The sequence below is a fragment of the Musa acuminata genome, chromosome BXJ1-3 (genome assembly GCF_036884655.1).
Source record: "Musa acuminata AAA Group cultivar baxijiao chromosome BXJ1-3, Cavendish_Baxijiao_AAA, whole genome shotgun sequence".
Lineage (NCBI taxonomy): Eukaryota > Viridiplantae > Streptophyta > Magnoliopsida > Zingiberales > Musaceae > Musa > Musa acuminata.
This window is the reverse complement of record NC_088329.1, coordinates 40,499,386-40,520,599: the sequence shown is the minus strand read 5'-3', so window position 1 is coordinate 40,520,599 and position 21,214 is coordinate 40,499,386. Positions and strand designations below refer to the sequence as shown.

General features: G+C 41.2%; 3 protein-coding genes and 1 pseudogene across 3 annotated transcripts; 2 read left to right on the top strand and 2 right to left on the bottom strand.

The window, feature by feature from the left end:
- Positions 1–1,768: 1,768 nt before the first annotated feature.
- Positions 1,769–7,944, top strand: LOC135630359 (probable potassium transporter 13). The gene is made up of 9 exons (XM_065137693.1): positions 1,769–2,107; positions 2,849–3,080; positions 3,154–3,393; positions 3,855–3,905; positions 4,176–4,436; positions 4,520–4,572; positions 6,015–6,129; positions 6,322–6,576; positions 6,665–7,944. The coding sequence occupies exons 1-9, from the start codon at positions 2,063–2,065 to the stop codon at positions 7,633–7,635; spliced, it is 2,223 nt and encodes a 740-aa protein (XP_064993765.1). The 5' UTR covers positions 1,769–2,062; the 3' UTR covers positions 7,636–7,944.
- A 126-nt stretch (positions 7,945–8,070) lies between these two features.
- LOC135638914 (LEAF RUST 10 DISEASE-RESISTANCE LOCUS RECEPTOR-LIKE PROTEIN KINASE-like 2.5) lies at positions 8,071–10,096 on the bottom strand (annotated as a pseudogene).
- Positions 10,097–13,844: 3,748 nt separating this feature from the next.
- On the top strand, positions 13,845–17,863 carry LOC135630343 (tubulin beta chain-like). Its single transcript, XM_065137692.1, has 3 exons — positions 13,845–14,339; positions 16,355–16,624; positions 16,963–17,863. The coding sequence occupies exons 1-3, from the start codon at positions 13,946–13,948 to the stop codon at positions 17,631–17,633; spliced, it is 1,335 nt and encodes a 444-aa protein (XP_064993764.1). The 5' UTR covers positions 13,845–13,945; the 3' UTR covers positions 17,634–17,863.
- Positions 17,864–19,325: 1,462 nt separating this feature from the next.
- On the bottom strand, positions 19,326–20,915 carry LOC135638908 (berberine bridge enzyme-like 18). The gene has a single exon (XM_065152479.1). The coding sequence runs from the start codon at positions 20,913–20,915 to the stop codon at positions 19,326–19,328; it is 1,590 nt and encodes a 529-aa protein (XP_065008551.1).
- Positions 20,916–21,214: the final 299 nt, after the last annotated feature.

Here is a 21,214-nt window from a genome sequence, read left to right as displayed (position 1 = left end):
GCGCTATTACTCACCATCTTATCCTTTCCACAGACAGGGCAAAATCAACTTAGGTCTATTCTTAGGGCTTGGAATTGATAAAGAGCTGGCAAAGTCCAACGCCTATAGATATAGATAAAGACATCATGAAATCATGTTCTTATACTACCAAACAGATATTTTTGGTTTATTCTCGAGGATTTAATCTTGTCCATATGATTCACTCATCCACATGATGTATTATTATTATATATCTTTATTAATTCAAATCATAAGGACAGAAATTTTCCTCTCTATCAGAGATCTATTAGCGTAATCAATCGAAAAGTTTCTTCACCACACAAAAAGAAGTGGCCATCGAATCAAACCATAGCGTAATCAATCGAATCACAAATATGATATCTATTTGACTATGATATCATATTAAAATTTTATAAGATCTGACATATTAAGTTGAAGTTAATCATCCTATTTCGATCTCCATTGATGATTTAAGATGTTTTAGTGAATCATCCTCCTTTGAGTATACGGCAATTGCATGTTCAACTTCCGAATAAAATAAGAACATAAGATGCATGTGGAACAATATCTTTTCTTTATATATATATATATATATATAATATAATATATAAAAAAAAGAAAGAAGAATAAATGTAATGACTTTGATATCATAAAGAGACAATCCATTGGGTCGGAAAAAAGTGGCAGAAGGAAGGACAGAAGAGTACCAAACGATTATTCGTAGTTGCTGTAGTTGCTGTAGTCATGCGGAAAGTGATGTTGGAAGAACGAGTCGCTAAGATAGTGAGAGAGAGAGAGAGAGAGAGGGAGAGTTCCTAAGCTTGTCTTGCTTTCCAGCATCTGAGCATCCATCACATCAGCTCTCGTTATCAGCTGGCGACGAATGCGTACATGTATCAGCGGAAACTAAGAGCTCGAGGCATTAAGCGCCTGAGAAGTCCTCGTTGTTCCGTCTCCTGCCTCTCGTTTTGTAGGCACTTCAACTTCGCTGCACAGTTTCCATGCACGAGGAACACAAGTCCGGCAGTTCGACGGTGACCAAGTTTTGTATCGTCATCCTGACTTCAGAACTCATCAGCAACAGTTGCTTTACTGTCGAGATTAATCTTTGTATGGCCGGCTTGTGCAGTCTGCACCAAATACTCGTCTACAAATGATTCGATAAGGTTCGAGTGCCTTGAGGAATTCTCCTTTTCTAATAAATCCAAGAAAACAAATCAGCCAAAAATATTCTTATGGTGAAGAAGAAAACAACTTTCTTATTCGTAACTCCTAAACTATTTATCGATAAGAATTTTAGGTATCTAAGTGAGTTTTAATTGCTGAAATCTTAAGCAATTAAAACAATAAGTATAATATTTTTTTGGTAGTACCAAAAAATACTATAATTGGGTAGGAAGTTCTAAGTATTAGGTAAAAAAAAATAAATATTATTAAAAATTCTAAAAATAAGAGACACTTCCCCAAAAACAATGAGATGTTTTTCTAAGAATTCATCCAAAAAAAAAATGATGGTGAAGTGGGTACCATTTAAAAATGATTCCAGAGACCAAATAGGGTTGATTAATATGCACAATTGCACATTGTAAATTAATTTCTCGCAAAAAAGAAAAAAAAACATAAAAATGGATTTACATTGACATAATAAATGAGAATATTAATGGGAGGGGACGTTAAATGTGAGAGAAGGGTAAACAGAGAGACCCAACTCACGCGAGATATATAGCAGCGTAAGGCGGAAAACTCGCACGTCCTGCGGAGGCCGAAACGTTTTGGCGCTCCTCGCCTCCTCTTTTCAACTTACTTCCTCCCCTCGAAGAAGGACACGTTTTCGCTTTCTCCTCCTCCTCCTCCTCAACTGCTCCATCGCCGCTTCTCCTCCTGATCTCGGTTTCCGCTTCATCCCCGATCGAGTCTTCCTCCTCGGTTTCTTGGATCGAAGAGAGGATTGATTTTGGTGGGCTTTGAGAGATTCCGTGCTCGGACTGGGAGTCGGAGTGAGGCAGAGGAAGAGGTGGAGTGGGAGCGGCGGCGGGGCGAGGGTTGAAGGGGTTTCGGGGCGATGGATTTGGAGTCCCGATCTCCAGCCTCGGAGAGCCGGCCTTCGGTGAGCAGCGCTCTCCTCCTCCTGCCCCCCTTCCTCTCCTCATCTTTTTTTCTGTTCTATTTCCCCCTTCTTGCGATTTCTTTTGGGAGTGCATGCGAGAATTCGGAATTTTGGTTAGGCGTGGCGTTTTCTTCTTCATAATTGTTTGGATTGGTTAGGTCTGGAGACATGTTCCTCTATCTATTTCGCTTCGAGCACTGAAACTCTGGTTGATAGAAATCGACACACCTATTTTTCTTTGATCTCTTGAATGTGGACGTCGAGTGTAGAACTTAACCACTTCAAAAAGTTCTATTTTTCTTTTCCCTCTTTCATTTGTGATGTAGTTTTTTAGTACAAAATCAATTTGTTTTGCTCTCGAAATAAGTTTCCTTTTTGAAGGATGAAAATGAAATCAATATTTAGCTTTTCCATTTCGTGTTCTTATATCCTCTGTAAATTCTACCGTTCTCTTTTTCTAACACTATAATTCGAATCGTGGACTTAATGTTGATGTGATTTTTCTGCCAGAGTAGAGGCATGAACCTTTAGTTCTTCTGTGATTTCGTTAATGTAACTTTGGTGTCTGAGCTCTTTATGTGTTTTATCATCTTCGGGACTATTCTTTTTGTGAGGTTTTATTGTTTTGGTCATTTTTTTCCTTTACAGTTTTCCTGCTCCTTAATGACCTTTTTGTCGCAAAAGTTTCTCCTTTTCAATGGCAACGTTTGATGAAAGTCATTCATTGGTTGCTGTTTACAGAAAGCATATAGGACCACCCTTTTGTTGGCCTACCAGAGCTTTGGTGTGGTGTATGGCGATTTGTGCATCTCACCCATTTATGTCTACAAGAGCACCTTTTCGGGAAAGCTGCGTCTTCACGAGGAAGATGTTGAGATCTTTGGAGTCCTCTCTCTGGTTTTCTGGACTCTCACTCTCATCGCTCTATTCAAGTACATCATCTTCGTTTTGGGAGCAGATGACAATGGGGAAGGTGCTTTTGTAGTTCCTAACTGCGTTTATTGTACTCCGTTTTTCCTTCACTTATATGGGAACAATTTCTACAGGTGGGACCTTTGCCTTATACTCACTAATGTGCCGGAACTCAAAGATGGGACTCTTGAGCACACCTCATGAGCACTTAACTGCTTACAAGATGGAACCACACCGTGAGGAAACTAGGACTAGTTTGTTGATAAAGAAGTTTATTGAGAAGAGTCAGACTTCACGACTAGTGCTGCTGCTTTTTGTGCTATTAGGGACAAGCATGGTTATCGGTGATGGTGTTTTGACCCCTACTATGTCAGGTAAAAAATGCTTGAAAAATAATGTTTTTAAGAAATAAGTTGAAATCTGAAAATGATTGTTCTTTATGTAAGTTTCTAAATATAAATTAAATAGGAGTGTGAACTTCCAATATGCCTTTTGCAGAAAAATAGGTCTTAAGCTCTTAGAGTGGTAAGATAATCTAAAGAAACTGTTTAGACTTTCTTGTGTGGTTAAGAAGGCATAAATCAACATGTATTTAAGGTTCGAGTTGTGAATTCTGGTCTTTTTCTTGTGAAGCAATTATATTTTTTTGAGGCTGTGAAGCAAATTGTTTAATGGTTTTTAGTTTTGTTTTCATTAGGAAAACTTGTTTGTTTGATAATCAGGTGAAATTGTAGTGGCTGATTGATTATTTGCTGAGTTACACAATTGTATAGAGTTGGTGGAACTTTTCTCTCCATGCTTCAACTGACTTTTTCTCCTTTTTCTACTTTTCTAGTTGTCTCGGCAGTTTCTGGACTCAGAATTAAGGCTCCTGAGTTGCATGAAAGTAAGCATCTCTCTTTCTCCCTCTCACATGTGCATATACGCAAATCACTTGACAAACGACAAGCTATCTTCTTTTTAAGCTAAGGTTTATTTTTCTTTTTTTGCTAATTTGTTGAAGATGTGTACTTCTGAACGTGGGACTATGCCCACCACTCGTTTAATAGCCTATTCAAGCATATAAATCTATAAAGTCATATAGTACATATTGATATTTAATTACATCGCTATCTGCCAAGAGTTATATGTAATTGGATTATTCTTATCCATGCAGATTACACTGTTTTGATTTCCTGTATCATCTTAGTGGGCCTTTTTGGTCTCCAACACTATGGAACTCATCGTGTGGGCTTCCTGTTTGCTCCAATCTTGATATCTTGGCTTGTCTGCATAAGTAGTATTGGAATCTACAACACAATTATTTGGAACCCTGGTGTTGTTCGTGCCCTGTCGCCACATTATATATATTACTTTTTTAAGAAAGCTGGAAAAGATGGATGGAGTTCACTTGGAGGTCTTGTCCTTTGCATTACAGGTTTGTTACTTTGGGAATATCATCTGAATTTATCATCAATTATTTGAATTCCTTTTGGCTAATAACTGGTGTGGTTTTTTCAGGAGCCGAGGCTATGTTTGCTGACCTAGGGCACTTCTCGAATCTTTCGATCAGGGTAAGATCCCTTTTCAGTGACAACATTGTTAGTGGCCATTATAATGATGATTGAAAGTTATGACTATCAAGTAGATCTCAGTTTTCTTTGGTAAATTAGGGGTGTGTTGCTAATGTCTTTCATGTTGGACTAGTGATCTCTTTTGTTTTATTGGGAAGTTTTGAGAATTGTTTTATTTTGAACAAGAACAATTCTGATCATGTTCTTTTTTTCTTGACGACATCAATCTTTGTTGTAGTTTGAACACCACTTGTGTGTAGAAGAGATTGTTGATATGTTGATAATTGTAGTTGAAATGCTGCAAACAAAGAAAAGCTAAATTTTCTCTTGTCACTCCTGCCACAATTAACCTTCCCATCTCCTTTCTTTTATCATGTTTCTTAGCTGTTCTATGACCATCCTTCTTGATTGCCACCATCCCTCTAATGCCCATGTAGAGTGAACGATTATGCAATAGCAAACACAGAAATAAAAAGAACTGCAAATTGTGTTGTAAATGCAGGCAGTCAAATGACAAAACTGGATTTGTGGATGCAATAATGCAATCTTTTGGCAGTTCTGGTTATGAGTATTTCTAATTGCAGGCAACCTTACAGCCCAAGATGGTGTTGCTTATACCTGTGCTTCAAATTTGCAGTTGAGGCAAAGGCTATTCTAGGAATATTTCAATTGCATTTGCGATTGAAAGACCCAAAATTGTGAACCATTGCTTCTCATTTTTGTATTCAAAATGTATGAAATTTCCATTTGCAATTTGATCCAATTGTGGCCTACCTGGGAAGTGGAGGATTTTCCAGGTTTGGGCTTCTGACGTGCTGTGAGCATATGCACATTTTTTGTCGTTATCCTCTGAGACTATTATTATATTTTGAGACAAAAAATTGGCAGTTGCTTTTTGCTTGCTAAGTTGGAAAGGGTATAATATTATTCTTTTTCTCAAAATTCTAATTCTATTTCTACTTTGAGATTCATCTGATGTTAACTTGCTTTAACATGAAGTGGAATCACTAGTATCAGTTTTTGAATCCTAGTCACTGGTTGCACAGTAATTATTTGGCCTTCAGCATGCTTCTTGAGGATTTAGGAATTAGAATATTATTTATTATATGAATCATAGTTGTAACTACACTAATAGTTTTAGCTATTCATAGATAATCCTTGGGTGCATAGAATTGGCATCTCTCCCCAACAGCACTGCAAATCAATTGCAGAGTCTTTAAGTTTGTGTAGATTTTTGATGTAACTTAGGCATACATTCCATGACATCTGTACAGTCTAGTCGCTTGACGATGTATCTTTTATGGTCTGCAGTTCTGTTTGTTCTACCTTCATATACTTCAAACTGTTCTTTGCATAATTCTCTGATCAAGATCTATTTTTCCTCAAACGTAAGTTGGAGCACATACTAAGTTTCATCTATATATAATTTGCTGCCATGGCAGATAGCATTTACGGCGGTAGTATATCCCTGCTTGGTTGCGGCATACATGGGCGAGGCTGCCTACCTGTCCAAGCACACAGAGGATCTCCAACAAAGCTTCTTTAAAGCCCTCCCAGGTATATGAACTTACGTCGTCTTCACCATTTAATGAGACTTAATAATTCTGACAAAATTTGTCGAAATGCAAGTTCAACACATTGCTCTGTTGATTATTTTAGCTGTCATTTTTAGCCCCAGTTTTTTTTCCATTGTTCTCTAGCAATGTTACTTGTATTCTTCCTAAGGCTTTGTGTTCTTCCCCAATTCAGAAGGTGTGTTTTGGCCAGTGTTTGTCATTGCTACATTGGCCACAGTTGTTGGGAGTCAGGCAATTATTTCAGCAACATTCTCCATCATCAGCCAATGTAGAGCTTTGGGGTGTTTTCCACGCGTTAGGATCATACACACCTCAAGCCACATCCATGGCCAAATATACATACCAGAGGTGAACTGGCTTTTGATGCTGTCGTGTCTCATGGTCACCATTGGTTTCAGAGACGCTTACATGATCGGAAATGCTTATGGTGCGTGCTCTTCTTCCTACCCCCATTCTGGTATAATGCTTGGTTGCGGTACATGATCCATGAATTCTTTTTCTCTTCCATCTCTCAGGTCTAGCTGTGATCACAGTCATGCTAGTGACGTCATGCTTGATGTTCCTCATCATCACTACCGTGTGGAGGCGATCCGTCTTTGTGGCACTCCTCTTCACCGTGACCTTTGGATCCTTGGAGAGCCTCTACTTATCTGCCAGCATTGCCAAGGTTTACCATGGAGGTTGGCTTCCCCTTCTCATCTCTCTGATCATCCTTATGGTTATGTTCACGTGGCACTACGGTACTGTCAAGAAGCGGGAATTTGAGCTGCAGAACAAGGTCAGCCTCGATCGGCTCCTCAGCGTCAGCCCGAGCCTTGGCCTTGTCCGAGTCCCCGGCGTCTGTCTTGTCTACTCCAATGTTACGAACGGCGTCCCGCCCATGTTTGCTCACTTCGTCACCAACTTCCCTGCCTTCCACCGAGTTCTCATATTCCTGTGCCTGCAGACACTGACAGTACCGAAAGTTCCACTCGGCGAACGCTTCTTGATCGGAAGGGTCGGGCCGCCAGAATCCGGCCTCTTCCGATGCATCGTCAGGTACGGGTACAAGGATGGGCGCCTGGAGAGCTACGAGCTCGAGAACCAGCTGCTCCTTAGGGTTGCGCAGTTCCTTCAGCAGGAAGGTGGTCGAGGCTCGTCGACCAGCGGCGCGATGTTGGTGATCAGCGAGCCCTGCACTCTGGTCGTGGGTGCTCCCGGAGGAGCCGACGGTGGCCCGAAGAGGGTGCAATTCAAGGGGGTCGAAGCAGCAGCAGAGGAGGAGATGAGCCACGAGGTGTGGGAACTAATGGAGGAGCGGGAGGCCGGCGTTTCATACATGATGGGCCACACTCATGTTTTCGCCCACGAGTCGTCGCCATTCCTCAAGAAGCTTGCGATCGATGGTGTGTATGGGTTCCTCCGACGCAATTCCCGGAGCTCAGCAGTGTCACTGGGCATCCCGCACTCTTCGCTCATCGAGGTGGGCACGGTGTATCATGTGTGACACCGAGGGCCATTTCTGCATGCCCATGACTTGGGGAGTTCGAGTCGCCTGCAGCTGTCGCAGCTGGAAACAAGGCATCGACCAGCTGCAATCCGTGGATGACGGTTGGTTGACTGTTCATAGCACTCACTTGTCCTGTGATATAGGCTTGACAAGAATGCTTGGCTAAGTTATAGCAAAAGGAGGCAGATATGAAGAAAGGTACCATACGTTTTTTCTCTTCAGAGCACTCTACACAAACATAGATTTGATCTTCCAATGTTCAAAGCCAAAATTTTTGATATGATGGATTCAATTCCCATATTTTTATTTTGAGACTTTGTGACATTGGTTAGAAATAATGTGTTCAAATACTATGATAATGGTACATAGTCATTTGGTTATAGATCAACCCATACCATTCTTACCAATAAAGCCAGATATGATCATGAGCTTTTAAGAAGTCACCACTGAGACCATCTTTTGCGACTGAGCTGCTGCGAGGGAATGCATCATTGATGCTGGGGGAGAAGTAAGAACTGGCATTGGTGGTGCCTGCAACTCTGTGATCCTTCTAACATATCCAGCACCTTCGTCATCGAGGGTCGGTCCGAAGGCCTCGTTTGTATGCACCACAACCCGACTAACACCATCCTTCTCGCCATCTCTTCTTCCACCTCGGTCATGGCTCTAAACGACCTCAAGTTTCCATCCGAATCGAGATGCTTACAGACCCAGTGGGGGAAATAAATCTCACTCGTACGTTCCTCCTCCTGAGCTGTGCACTTCTTTCTTCCTCCAACCATTTCAAGAATCATCATGCCGTAGCTATAGACATCCGACTTGGGCGACACTCCTCCATAGCAGCGGGAGAACACCTCCGGGGCGATGTACCCGACGGTGCCTCGGGCGCCCAGCATCTTGATGATGCCCTCCGCGGAGCGGCACAATTTGGCGAGTCCGAAATCAGCAATCTTGGGGCAAAACTCCTCGTCGAGTAGAATGTTTTGAGGCTTGATGTCAAAGTGCAGTATTCCAACGTTACATCCGTGATGGAGATACTCCAGGCCTCGAGCGACGCCGATGGCAATCCGTAGCAGCTTTGTCGCGTCGAGAGTCGATGTGTCTTGTCTCGCGTCGTGGATGTACTTCTCCAGCGAACCATTCGACATGAACTGGTAGATGAGAACTTGTTTTGGGCCCTCTGAGCAGAAGCCGAGCAAGGAGACGATGTTCACATGGTACGTGCAGCCGATGGCAATGACCTCAGTGAAGAAGTCTTTGACACTGCCTTTACAATCCTTCATGACTTTGACGGCAACGGGGCGGCCGTCGGGGAGCTTCCCTTTGTACACAACGCCACAACCACCTTGTCCTAGTTTATGACTGAAGCAAGAGGTAATTCTCTCCACATCAGAGTAAGAGTATCTCGCGGGCACCAACTTCTCAACCTTCCCCAAGAGGACCTCCATTTTCTTGTCATGACTTGACCTTTTCCTCCAGCACAAGATCCAAGTCTTCAGTCTTCCAAAGAAGCAGAGGGATAAGTACCAGAGACACACAAATCCTACCAATCCAAATCCACCTGTAAATTAGAGTCGAGGACTCGAGGGATTAGCAATCGCAGTTCAACATTTGCTACAGATTAGATTAGAGGTATCAAGAACTTGACCCGAGTGTTGTTGAAATAATTGCATGCGCTCAAAATTTCGAAGATAAGAAAGAAAACATAGAACAGAGAGTGATTGAGTTCAGTACCGAACAAGATTTCCTTCATGGCCTTGGCTTTGTGATGATGCTCTGTAACCACAAATGACCTACCTTGGGATGGATCGTCCTTAAGATGTGAACTATAATGGTACAAGCAGGAGCTGCCTATGATTGCGTTATCCACGTACATCCCGCCAGAAGCCGTACACTGATCATACCAATCAATCGGTGCCCGTGACACGTAAAGCTCGGCTTCCACTGAGCTCCAAATGCCCCTTCCATTCGCGTCATAGCCGAAAGGAGTGTAGATGAGGGTGGTGCAGTTGAGTTGATGAAGGTCCATCGACGGAACGAAGTAATCGACAGTGATTGTGTTCAGATCCGGAGGGCTGCACAGCAGCGGATCGTAATCCAAGACCTTAGACGAACAATTGTGAAGCATCACCGGAGCTCGGCCAACGATCGTGATAGCTGGCATGCATCCCTCCTGATGCTTGTTTGTGCCGACCCAGAGCATCGTACCTTCATCGTCCTGGGGCTTCCCATTAGACCGGACGCGCCTCGGAACGATCACCATGGCACCAACATCTAAGAAGTCGGTCACGACAATTTGAGGAACGCAATGTCCATCAGTTGATTGAGGTACACAAGTATCGATGTGGAGCTTTGGGATGACAGACTCCATCCATCTCTCATCATCACGGTAGCCGATAACCGAGGGAGAAGAGAGGGAGAAGGAGAGAAAGAGAACGAGGCTGGGAACAAGAAGCATCCTTCCTTATTCCTCGCCTTTACGACCGAAACGGAGCAGATAGATGATCGGAGAGGCTACAGCGCATAACAGCAGTCAAACGCGCGCGTCGACTTCGATATATCCTTCTCCTATCATCGTTCTCTTCTTCGATGGGAGTGGGAGGTACTCCGTTGAATGAATCCCAGACTTCGTCGCCGGGAATCAGATGGACTTCCGCAATTGGATGGTAAACGTCAGTCGTAGGTTCCACGTTACAGTCACCTCGTGCAGAACTAAACGATATGGGCTGGTCGGTGGAGGGTATAAGACGCATGCATGCTTATACAGACGAGCACCGACGACCACCACAGCCCACACATCTCAGTGACTTGGACTATTCTCCATGACAACTTCCACGAAACACGCAGAGAAGACGACAAGTGGCGTCTCATGTGAACAACAAAAAAAAGAAGCTAAATAGACTTTAATCCTCCGGTAGTCACTTCTGCTGTGGAAGAATGAACAATTCAATCTTGTCCAGCAGAAAATGGACACGAAAGACAAAAATTTGACCGTCTAACAAATTTGTTAGATTATGTTATTTTATTTAATTAAATAAGATATATTATATATTTAATTAAATTTTAATTTTGATTATCAATTAATAGAAAAAATGTATATTTATAATGAAATTTTTCAGAAGATGATCTCTAAATTATTTATGTTAGATCCTCTGTTATCGCATATAAATAGATAGGACCTTTTAACAATGATAATGCACGTGATAACACGATACAACATTAAACTATAGATTTATTTTTGTATTTCTTTAGTCCATATTTTATCACTCTAAGAGAAGCGAATAAAAGTCTAGTTCTCTTTATATAGATCGATATTATTTTTTATGGATCGGATTGTGAAGTGTATTTTCGGATAAAAAAAATTTAAATGACATCGAAAGACAGAACATCTAATCTTCGATCTATGGTTATTTAATTTTAATTCTTGGTACTAAATTTTTTTGCATGACAATCGCATAAGTATAATTTTTATTCTTATAATTGGTATCACGGTTTATTATTTTAAAATCAAAATACCTTATATTGTAAAAATATAGTAGGTATATTTTATATTTAGATTTATTTGTTTGTATTTTTGCTTATAAAAAGATATTATTCGATTTTAATTATATGATGCTTGAATAATTTATGTGTGTTGCATCCTCGCCTTACAATGCTGGTCATATGCATTGTTGTTCTCTATGGTTTTCCATCTATGCTGCTTGCGTGCTTGATAGCTATTTAGATTTCCTCATGCAGAGGGTCTACGAATGATAGAGATGGAAGAAAAGGGGTGTCGGACGAGAGGAAGTGCAACGTTGCCATCAGCAGCTTGCCGTCGGCGGTGGCACTACTGTATAGAGACAGCCCTGTTTGTGGGTGGCTGTTGCATTTAGCGGCTACTGTGTGCAGTAGCCTTGGCGATGGACAGAGGTTCGATTGCTGGCCCTACTGGTGTACAGTGATGATGGTCGGGGGCAGGCAAGCAATGGCCTCCAATGGTCGTTGGCTCTATTGAGGTGCAACACTGCCTCCGGGTAGTGGATGAAAATTTTGGGCAATGGCGAACATTGGCGCTGTTGCATGTAGTAGCGCTTCAACATGCGGAGGCTTACTACAGTCGCTGGCCATGGCCGATGTCGACAGGACACTAGTGATGATCGTTGGAGATGCAAAGCAGTGCAACGCAATGTAGGCGACGGATGGTTGCGCAACACGGTGGCCATAAGTAGCACAAGACAAAGGGATGCCTGTGAAGACTCGCACGTCTGGACGTGTGCGTGGGCAGCAGCAAACGATGACAAGGCTTTGCCGGATCGATGATGGTCTTTAGATGCCATCTCATCGCTACTGCAGGGTCATCACTGTGAGGGCTCGCATGGTTGAGCGGTGACGGTGTGGGCAGAGGTTGCGACAGTGGTGACACAAGGAGATTAGGGTATAAAAAAATAAATAAAAGATATACTATTTTACCTTTCTAAAATTAAGTTTTACACGATGATCATAGTGTTGATGAGATATTAATCAGATAATGAAAAGGGAAGAAAATAATAATAAACGATTTTGAACATATGTAATAGGGTCTATACAACATAGACATATAGTGAAACTCATCGTAACTATCGTATTATGTAAAATTTTACGACCAATAATAGTACGATAATAATTTATTATTTTTTTTCTAATAACAGTACAATGATCGATAGCAACATATTAGTGGCAAAAGTACAACTTTTGATATTCTCTTTACTTTTCATTAATACGTATCATAATTATCCTTGTCTCAAGCGTCATCTTAGATATATAGTGTATTAATATATAATTAAAATATAACTATGACTATATTGATGTATCAATAACATATGGTGTATCAATATACTATGTTATGAATTAGGGTGTGGGCAGAGGTTACGACAGTGATGACGGAAGAAGGAATTAAGGTTTTCAAAAATAAAAAAAAGGAGAGAGAGACTATTTTATCTCTCTAAAATTAATTAAGTTTATACATGAAAAGAGAAGAAAAATGTAATAGATGATTTTAAATAGATTCAATAGAGCTTATACGACATAGACATATAGCGAAACTCATCGTATTATGTAAAATTTTACGGCTAATAACAATACAATGATAATTTATCATATTTTTTTAAATAATAGTATAATTATTGATCATATGCTATAGAAATTTATTAATGATGAAAGTAGAAGTTTTGATATTCTATATGCTCTGCATTAATATATGCTACAATTATCTTTGTCTCAATAGTCATATCGGATATATGGTTCACGATAATTAAAATATGGTTATGACCATATTGATACACCAATGACATATGGTGTATCAATATACTATGTTATAAGATTAATTTCAAAATTGAGTTCAATAAACATATCAAATTGATATATATGTACATAAAATCGAGAACCTCGATCCATTATCCATCGAATCATATTATTCTTTTTGATAATAGAAATAGATATATTAATTAATTAATTATTTGATTCGTTTAAATTTTAAAATTTATTTAAAAATAATTTAATGATTCAAATCATTTCATCGAAAATAATTCAATATAAGATTGATCTAAAATGTATTATAAAACCATTTCTTAAAGTTTGATAAAGAAATATGTTATTATTACTTTTTATTAAAATTATGCTAAATTTATATTTATTTCTAACTTAAAAGTACCAATCCAACTTTTTATTTTATTTTTTAAAAAAATATTAAAAATTATTTTTAATGATTTTACTGTACCATCGATACACCTTATCATACCAACATACGATATATCCGTATACTAGTATATATCATATCGACGATTGATCGATCCACAAGGCGAACCTCCAACCGGACCGAAATCTCGTTCTCGGTCAACCAAGTTCGTCGGCTGCTTCTTTGACAGCGCACGGATGATGCTCACGGATCATTCACGCGCCGGTGACAGCTCATCAGCACCAGGCCCGCGCCTGTCCCGCGCTCGTTACATCCACCGTTCGATGAGCACCATATGTCACATCTGAACCGTCCAATGTGCGTCGACCGAGCAGGCCTGGCCCAGCCACGTTTTCGTTCGATGATGGTTCTGGTCACCGCCAGTGAGTTGTAAAATGTCGAATCAATGTCAGAGATGAACCATCGTCGTTTAAACACATACTATCGGTAAGCTTCTAAGCGGTGACGAGATCCAGAAAACCCTACTATAAAGGACGCCCTTTTCTACCGTTCTCTCCGCCCCCATTTGCTCATCTCCTCTCCGTCTCTCTCACGGGAGATCCGTACCCTGACCCGAGGAAGCGCTCCGGCCAGCGGCTAGCGAAGGAGAAGATGAGGGAGATACTTCACGTTCAGGGCGGGCAGTGCGGGAACCAGATCGGTGCCAAGTTCTGGGAGGTGATCTGCGACGAGCACGGCATAGACGGCACCGGGAAGTATTCTGGCGACTCTGACCTCCAGCTCGAGCGTATTAATGTATATTACAACGAGGCTAGCGGCGGCCGCTACGTCCCCCGCGCTGTGCTCATGGATCTAGAACCGGGCACGATGGATTCCATCAGATCCGGCCCCGTCGGTCAGATCTTCAGGCCCGATAACTTCGTCTTCGGCCAGTCCGGGGCTGGGAACAACTGGGCCAAGGGGCACTACACTGAGGGCGCCGAACTCATCGATTCGGTCCTCGATGTGGTCAGGAAGGAAGCCGAAAACTGCGACTGCTTGCAGGGTATTGTTACATCACCTATGTTTCTGAGATGCCTTGTTTTAATGTGTTCACTCCTCTTTTCTTTAGATCTTTTATGGACACAGACTGATTCGGTCTTGTTTGCCTCTTTTATTGTCTAGACTACACTTTGCTTCATATGAGCATGACAAATTAGAATATTCTGCTGGAGTGAATTAGAGATCTTGTCCTGCATTCTTCAATTATGTAGAGGGTTTAGAACTTCGATCTAACATGTGATTTTTTTTTTTCATTTCTTCGCATATCTTGTAGTTTTGGAAGTGGTAAGAATTTGATATTTCTGCAGATGACTATTACGATCTTAAATTTTGCCCCTATTTTTTTTTTGTATAAGATGAAATGAAATGAAACTTCCTGCACATTTATGTTATTCCTCCATCATTTGCTTGCTTCTTGTCTGCTTACCTTTACCATAATATTTTTACATTCTGCTCTTTAACTTGTACCCATTCATAAATGGGGTATTCATGTTGCACGATGAACATTAGTTATTATGTCTGCACATGCACATTTCTGTTATTCCTCCATCATTTGCTTGCTTCTTGTCTGCTTACCTTTACCATAATGCTTTTACATTGTGCTCTTTAATTTGTACCCATTCATAAATGGGGTATTCATGTTGCACGATGAACATTAGTTATGAAGTCTGCACAACTTTGTAAATATTGTGGTTAGTTTTAGCAATCTTTGTAGTTATCTGGTAGTCTGCACAACTTTGGAAACAACATTGAAGTGTCCGTATTAACCCTCCATGTGATTTTATGGGTTCAATCTCCATTATTGTCTTTATTTTGTACCCAAAGCAGTGATTTTATAACTTAACTATTAGCTAGCAAGTAAAGGACATGGGGGGTTGAGATGGAGCCTTCAAAGCCTTCTTTTGCTTAGTCCTACTTTTGGTGCTTGATTGTTTCTTTTATGCCGTAGCTACTGAACTATTTTAAAATATTTCATTCATTTATTAAATTACAGGTTAATAGATTTAGATTTGTGTGTATTTCAGTCTATATTGCAAATTCTTAATCTACTGGATATGACATGGTTATGCCTGCCTCTCTAAAGAGTTGATAGTTGTGTTGATTGATTTTTTCTGTTCTGCAAATAAGCTGAAGAATGTCTTTTATCAATTTGGAGTAGTGGTCTCTTCCATATAAAATGTTCAAGAAAGAAAATGTCTTCCATAATAAGTTGATACACATAGTACATCAGGCTTCTATATAGGGTGTGTTTATTTATGTGGCATGTTCTTGTATAGAGTTTTGACACTGTTCTTTATTCAAGTTTCATAGTCATGAACTACAGTTATGTGATCTTGGCTGATCCAGCTGAATGATGATTCCAGAGAAGTGGTTTATAGACTGCTAGACTTGATATCAACATCTCTTTGTTGAGCTCATTGGGTTGACTCACTCTTCATGTTTAGCTGAAACTGAACTTTTTAAGCTACAAATAGTTGGTCCTATAAATGACTGGAGTTTATTGGTTATATGTAGAAATAGTGTTATTCATTCCATGGAAAAGTAATTTTACTAGTGAAACCTGGCTATTTACTTTCTACAATTCTGGTCAATGTCATAAATAATCAAGATCAGGCATTTAGTCTTGAGCCAACTTACTCATCTGTGGTGATTTCTCTTCAGTTTGTGAAAACACTAGTGAAATAAATAAATTGCACTGTCCAAAGGTAAATTACATTCTATAACTAACTGCACATAATCAACAATTTCACCTGGATGCGGTGCGATAAAAGGTGACATTGATCTCCCCAGAGATAGAGATGTGACAAAGTTTCCAAAGTTTTCGAGTTTGATGTTGAGATCATGGTCTCAGTAGTCGTAGATTTTGTTGATTTTAGATGTAGGCTGAATTCTGGCAAGTGCTGATCTTCCTTTATGTGCATATGTCAAATATTTTATATATTTTGTCCTTACTTTTGTCATATGACGTTTTTCTTAAATCAAAATTGTAAATTTATTTAACATTTTTTTGTTCTGCAGGCTTCCAAGTTTGCCACTCTTTGGGAGGAGGAACTGGGTCTGGCATGGGCACCCTTCTTATTTCTAAGATCAGGGAGGAATACCCAGACAGAATGATGCTAACCTTCTCTGTCTTCCCATCTCCGAAGGTGTCTGATACAGTTGTGGAGCCGTACAATGCTACACTCTCAGTTCATCAACTTGTTGAGAATGCTGATGAATGTATGGTCCTTGACAATGAAGCGTTGTATGATATCTGCTTTCGCACACTGAAGCTTTCAAACCCTAGTTGTAAGTAATGCTTGCATCTTCATTGATTCTTTTACATTCTTGTTGTAGTTATGATTTTTATGACTATTCTCTAAATGAATAAAATGTTGATACTCTGATGCTCTTCTCTTTTTGGTCTGAAATTAATCATATGCTTCTTCATTTTATACTTTTTAAGTTTGCTAAAGTTTTTGTTTGCTAATATTTTTATATAAGGATCAGTTTCTTTGTGCCTTAAGTGAGATGCTTTTCTTCACGCCTTAAGTGAGTTAAAATGTTGTTCCAGTTTGCACGCTTTCAATTCTTTGTTATTACATTATTGCTCACTGATTTTTTTTTAATGTTTCTTTATATTTTAGTTGGCGATCTCAATCACTTAATCTCTGCTACAATGAGTGGCGTCACATGCTGCCTTAGGTTCCCTGGGCAGCTAAATTCTGACCTCCGGAAGCTTGCTGTAAACCTCATCCCATTCCCCCGCCTCCACTTCTTTATGGTAGGGTTTGCACCCCTGACCTCAAGGGGTTCACAACAGTACCGGGCCCTCACAGTACCTGAATTGACCCAGCAAATGTGGGATGCCAAGAACATGATGTGTGCTGCTGACCCCCGCCATGGCCGGTACTTAACTGCCTCAGCCATGTTCCGTGGGAAGATGAGCACAAAGGAAGTCGATGAGCAGATGCTCAATGTTCAGAATAAGAACTCTTCCTATTTCGTGGAGTGGATACCAAACAATGTCAAGTCTAGCGTGTGTGACATTCCACCGAAAGGGCTCAAAATGGCCTCCACTTTTATTGGGAACTCGACATCCATCCAAGAGATGTTCAGGAGGGTTAGTGAGCAGTTCACAGCCATGTTCAGGAGGAAGGCTTTCTTGCACTGGTACACTGGAGAAGGTATGGACGAGATGGAATTCACGGAGGCTGAAAGCAACATGAATGATCTGGTGGCTGAGTACCAGCAGTACCAAGACGCAACGGCCGATGAGGAAGAATATGAAGAAGAGGAAGAAGAGTTGGCAGACTGAGTCATTTCTATATTTGCCGTTTCTAATTTCAGCTGCACGAGGGAGGGATTTGGTTTGTGTGAGTTAATCTGGTTTCGTGTTTGTATGGTTGTTGTATTCGTGTCTAGTTAATGTGTTATGTTGAGACATGTAAGAGCCCTTGGCTTTGTTTGCTACTCTGATCTGGCTCATCTAATAGTTGCATTTGTACTTTAATGTGATATGCTGAGAGCTCTTGACTTTGTTTTCTACTCTGATGTGGCTCATCTAATAGTTGCATTTGTACTTTAATGTGATATGCTGAGAGCTCTTGACTTTGTTTTCTACTCTGATGTGGCTCATCTAATAGTTGCATTTGTACTTTGCTTTTCTCTCCGTGTATTCTTCAAAAAAGAAAAAAAAATAGAGCTTAAATTTGTGAATGTAGCTAAGCTTAAATAACCCTACAAAGTGTTAGAACCTGCGGAGGCAAGCTCAAAATTGCTATGTTCACTATCAGAACTTTGACAACTTCAATTCCACGTTGGAACTTAAACCTATTTTTTATTTATGATTAATTATAATTTTATTATTTTAATTGGTGATGACATATGGTGTTAGTGGGGATGTTGTTGGGGGGTTGCGGATGGTTATTATGGATGAGGAGAGCAGCACGAGAGATAATGGTTACTTTGCATCGATGTCGACAAAGTTATCGAGTGTATCGGTGGTCCTTTCACCATCGACAACTACGTTGACATTAACGCAATGCAAAGTAACGAGAGGGGTAGCGAAGGATAATGACTGCTTTGCATTTGTGTCAACACAAATGCATAACAGCAAAAGGGTTACTCTAAGTAATTGTTGTGGATGAAGAGAGTGGTAGTGAAAGGTGAGGCCCGCTCTGTATTTGGGTCGATATCAACACAATTGCTGAGCAGTCTTTTCGCAGCTCACTCCTATTCTCTTTATGCACAACAGTCATTTGCGGCCCCAGAGGAGCTGTCATTCATTACCACTGACATCGTTCGATACTATCATCTGGAATATTAAAATTATTATTTTATATTTTATATTTATATTTTTATAAAATCGATATAAATGATACTAATATAAAATTTTTAAGTCAAAAAACTTAGGAAGTATAATATATAATTAACCCTTATTTTTGCTTGAAGCTTGATTGATGAATTATTTTTTTTCGATATTTCTCAATCGTGTAGCTTGAAATTATCTTATCTTCTTAATATAATTTGTTTCTTTGTGGTGTCATCATGATCGCACGGTAATTTCTGGGTATTGATTTTATGATTAAGTTACATAAAGGAATTTAATCTCTTCGGTAAATTTACATTTCAAGTACTTTGACCAAGACTTCTGTTGCCTTCCACCTTATTACATCCTCAATCAATCTTTCTTATGTTTTTTTGTTGGTTTCTCCATGTTTAGTTCCTGCCTTCAGTCAAGCTGCTATGGAATGGATTTCTAAACATCCCATTTCAGGGCCATCATGGATATCTCCACTTGGTATTATGTTCAGATTCTCTCCTTTATGGTTGCTCTTCCTTTACATATGAGCGTTTTATTGTGTTTAGATATGGAGATAGAATATGTAGTAGGCGAGAGAGAGAGAGAGAGAGACTGTGTGTGTATGTCATCATCGAGTCTATTGTTGTTCATTTCCATGAAATCGCGGGCCCTTATTAAATTGCTTATAAACGTAATCGTTGTACATCATACGTAATCGTACTTGATAGGCGGAATGCTTTGTTCGTTCCCGAAGAAGTTGTCAGGGTCAACCTGACACTTTACGGACGCCAACCGGTTGAAGTTGTTCTTGAAGTACATAGGACCCCAAACGGTAGCAGTTCTTCCCAGGTCGATATCCTTGTAGTTGAGATAGGCTGCCCTCGGGTTCTTAGAGACGTACGGAGTCATCAAGGCATACAGCTTCCTCATCCAATTCAGGTGCCTCTCCGTTGTCTCCACGTCCGTCTCAAACCACCTCATGAAATACTGGATGATGTACAGATTCCCCTTCCTGTGAGGGAAGGGAGTCGCCGACTCTGCTATCTCATCCAGAACCCCACCGAAGGGCTCCATGATCAGTACCAAGGGTTCATCCTTCGCTTCCATCAGAATCCTCCATATCTCTTCCAATGTTGTCTCTGTCACGGGTTCTCTCACGAAGTCCGACTTCGCCTTGAAGGAGCTGTTGAACTCCGGCCTCCTATCCAACAAGACCTCGGTCGGTCTACCCGAGTAGCCTGCGAAGAACAGAACGGACTCCAACCAACTCATCTCGTTGCAGTCTGCCGCCTCGAACCCCAACTCGGGGAATCTGCTCCCCATCACGGTGAGGAGCTCTTTGCATGTTCCCAAGTAGAGGGAGTTGAACACGGCTTGGATGGTCCGGTTCCCCTCTGCTTCGTCGTCGTCCTTGGCTAGCGCGATGACCCGTATGTACAGGTTCTCGTCGAGGTTGGGGCCGATCTGCTGCCACTTGGTGACCAGCTTTGTGGCGTCTTGCTTTAAGGTCTTGATCACGTTGAATGCGGTAACGACGGGCGGAACGTAGTTCAACTCGATCTTGTATGAGAGGACGATGCCGAAGCTTGCTGCGCCGCCGCCTCTGATGGCCCAGAAGTAGTCCTCCCCCATGGATTCCCGGTCCAGAATCCTTCCGTTGGCGTCCACCAATCGCAAATCTACGATGTTGTCAGCAGCGGTGCCGTACTTCCTCGACAAGGTCCCTATCCCGCCGCCGCTGAAGTGGCCGCCGACACCAATCGTGGTGCAGACACCGGCCGAGAACCCGACGGTCCTGTTCTTCTCCGCGATGGTGTAGTAGACCTCTCCGAGCGTTGCACCCGCCTGAACCCAGGCCGTGCCGTGCTCGGCATCGACAGTGACGGACCGGAGAGCAGCGAGGTCGACGTTGATAAACCGATCACCTTCCGACACGTACGACATGCCCTCGTAGTCGTGGCCGCCGCTTCGGACCCGGACGCGGAGGCCGTGCGTCCTGCTACAGACGACGGCGGCCTGGACGTGCGACTCGTTGGTCGCGGTCACGATGAGGACGGGCTTCGTCGTGCTCGACGAGTAGATGAAGCGGATGTTTTGGATGGATGATCGGAGGATGGCGTCGTAGGCTGTGGTGTTGGGGGAGTACAAGAGTTGGGAGGATGAGTTGGAGGTACCAGTTTGGTCGAGGAAGCACTTCATGAAGCCTTCATGGGTGGCGTTGAGAGAGCTGATAGCGGAGGTGGCTGTAAGAAGAAGAGAAAGAACTGCAAGACTTGCTGAGGCTGATAACGCCATTGTTGTTTGGGCTCACTCTTCTTCGTCTTCTGCTGATTTGATCTCGCCATGGGTTGTAGTTTTATACAAGGGAAAGATACGAGTGTAAGCATAAAACTATAATTATGCATCTGTTCTAAAAAAATACTAAAATCAAAAATTAAAAATAGAATTGCATACTTTATTTAGAAAATCTTTGATATGGATTTGAAACTTACAGCGATTGTTAGTCTGTCATCTCCGACCACCACTAATTTTTCACTAAAGATAGAAAAGAAAAAATCTATAATATCTCAGCTCTAAAATTCTTGTTTATTTAT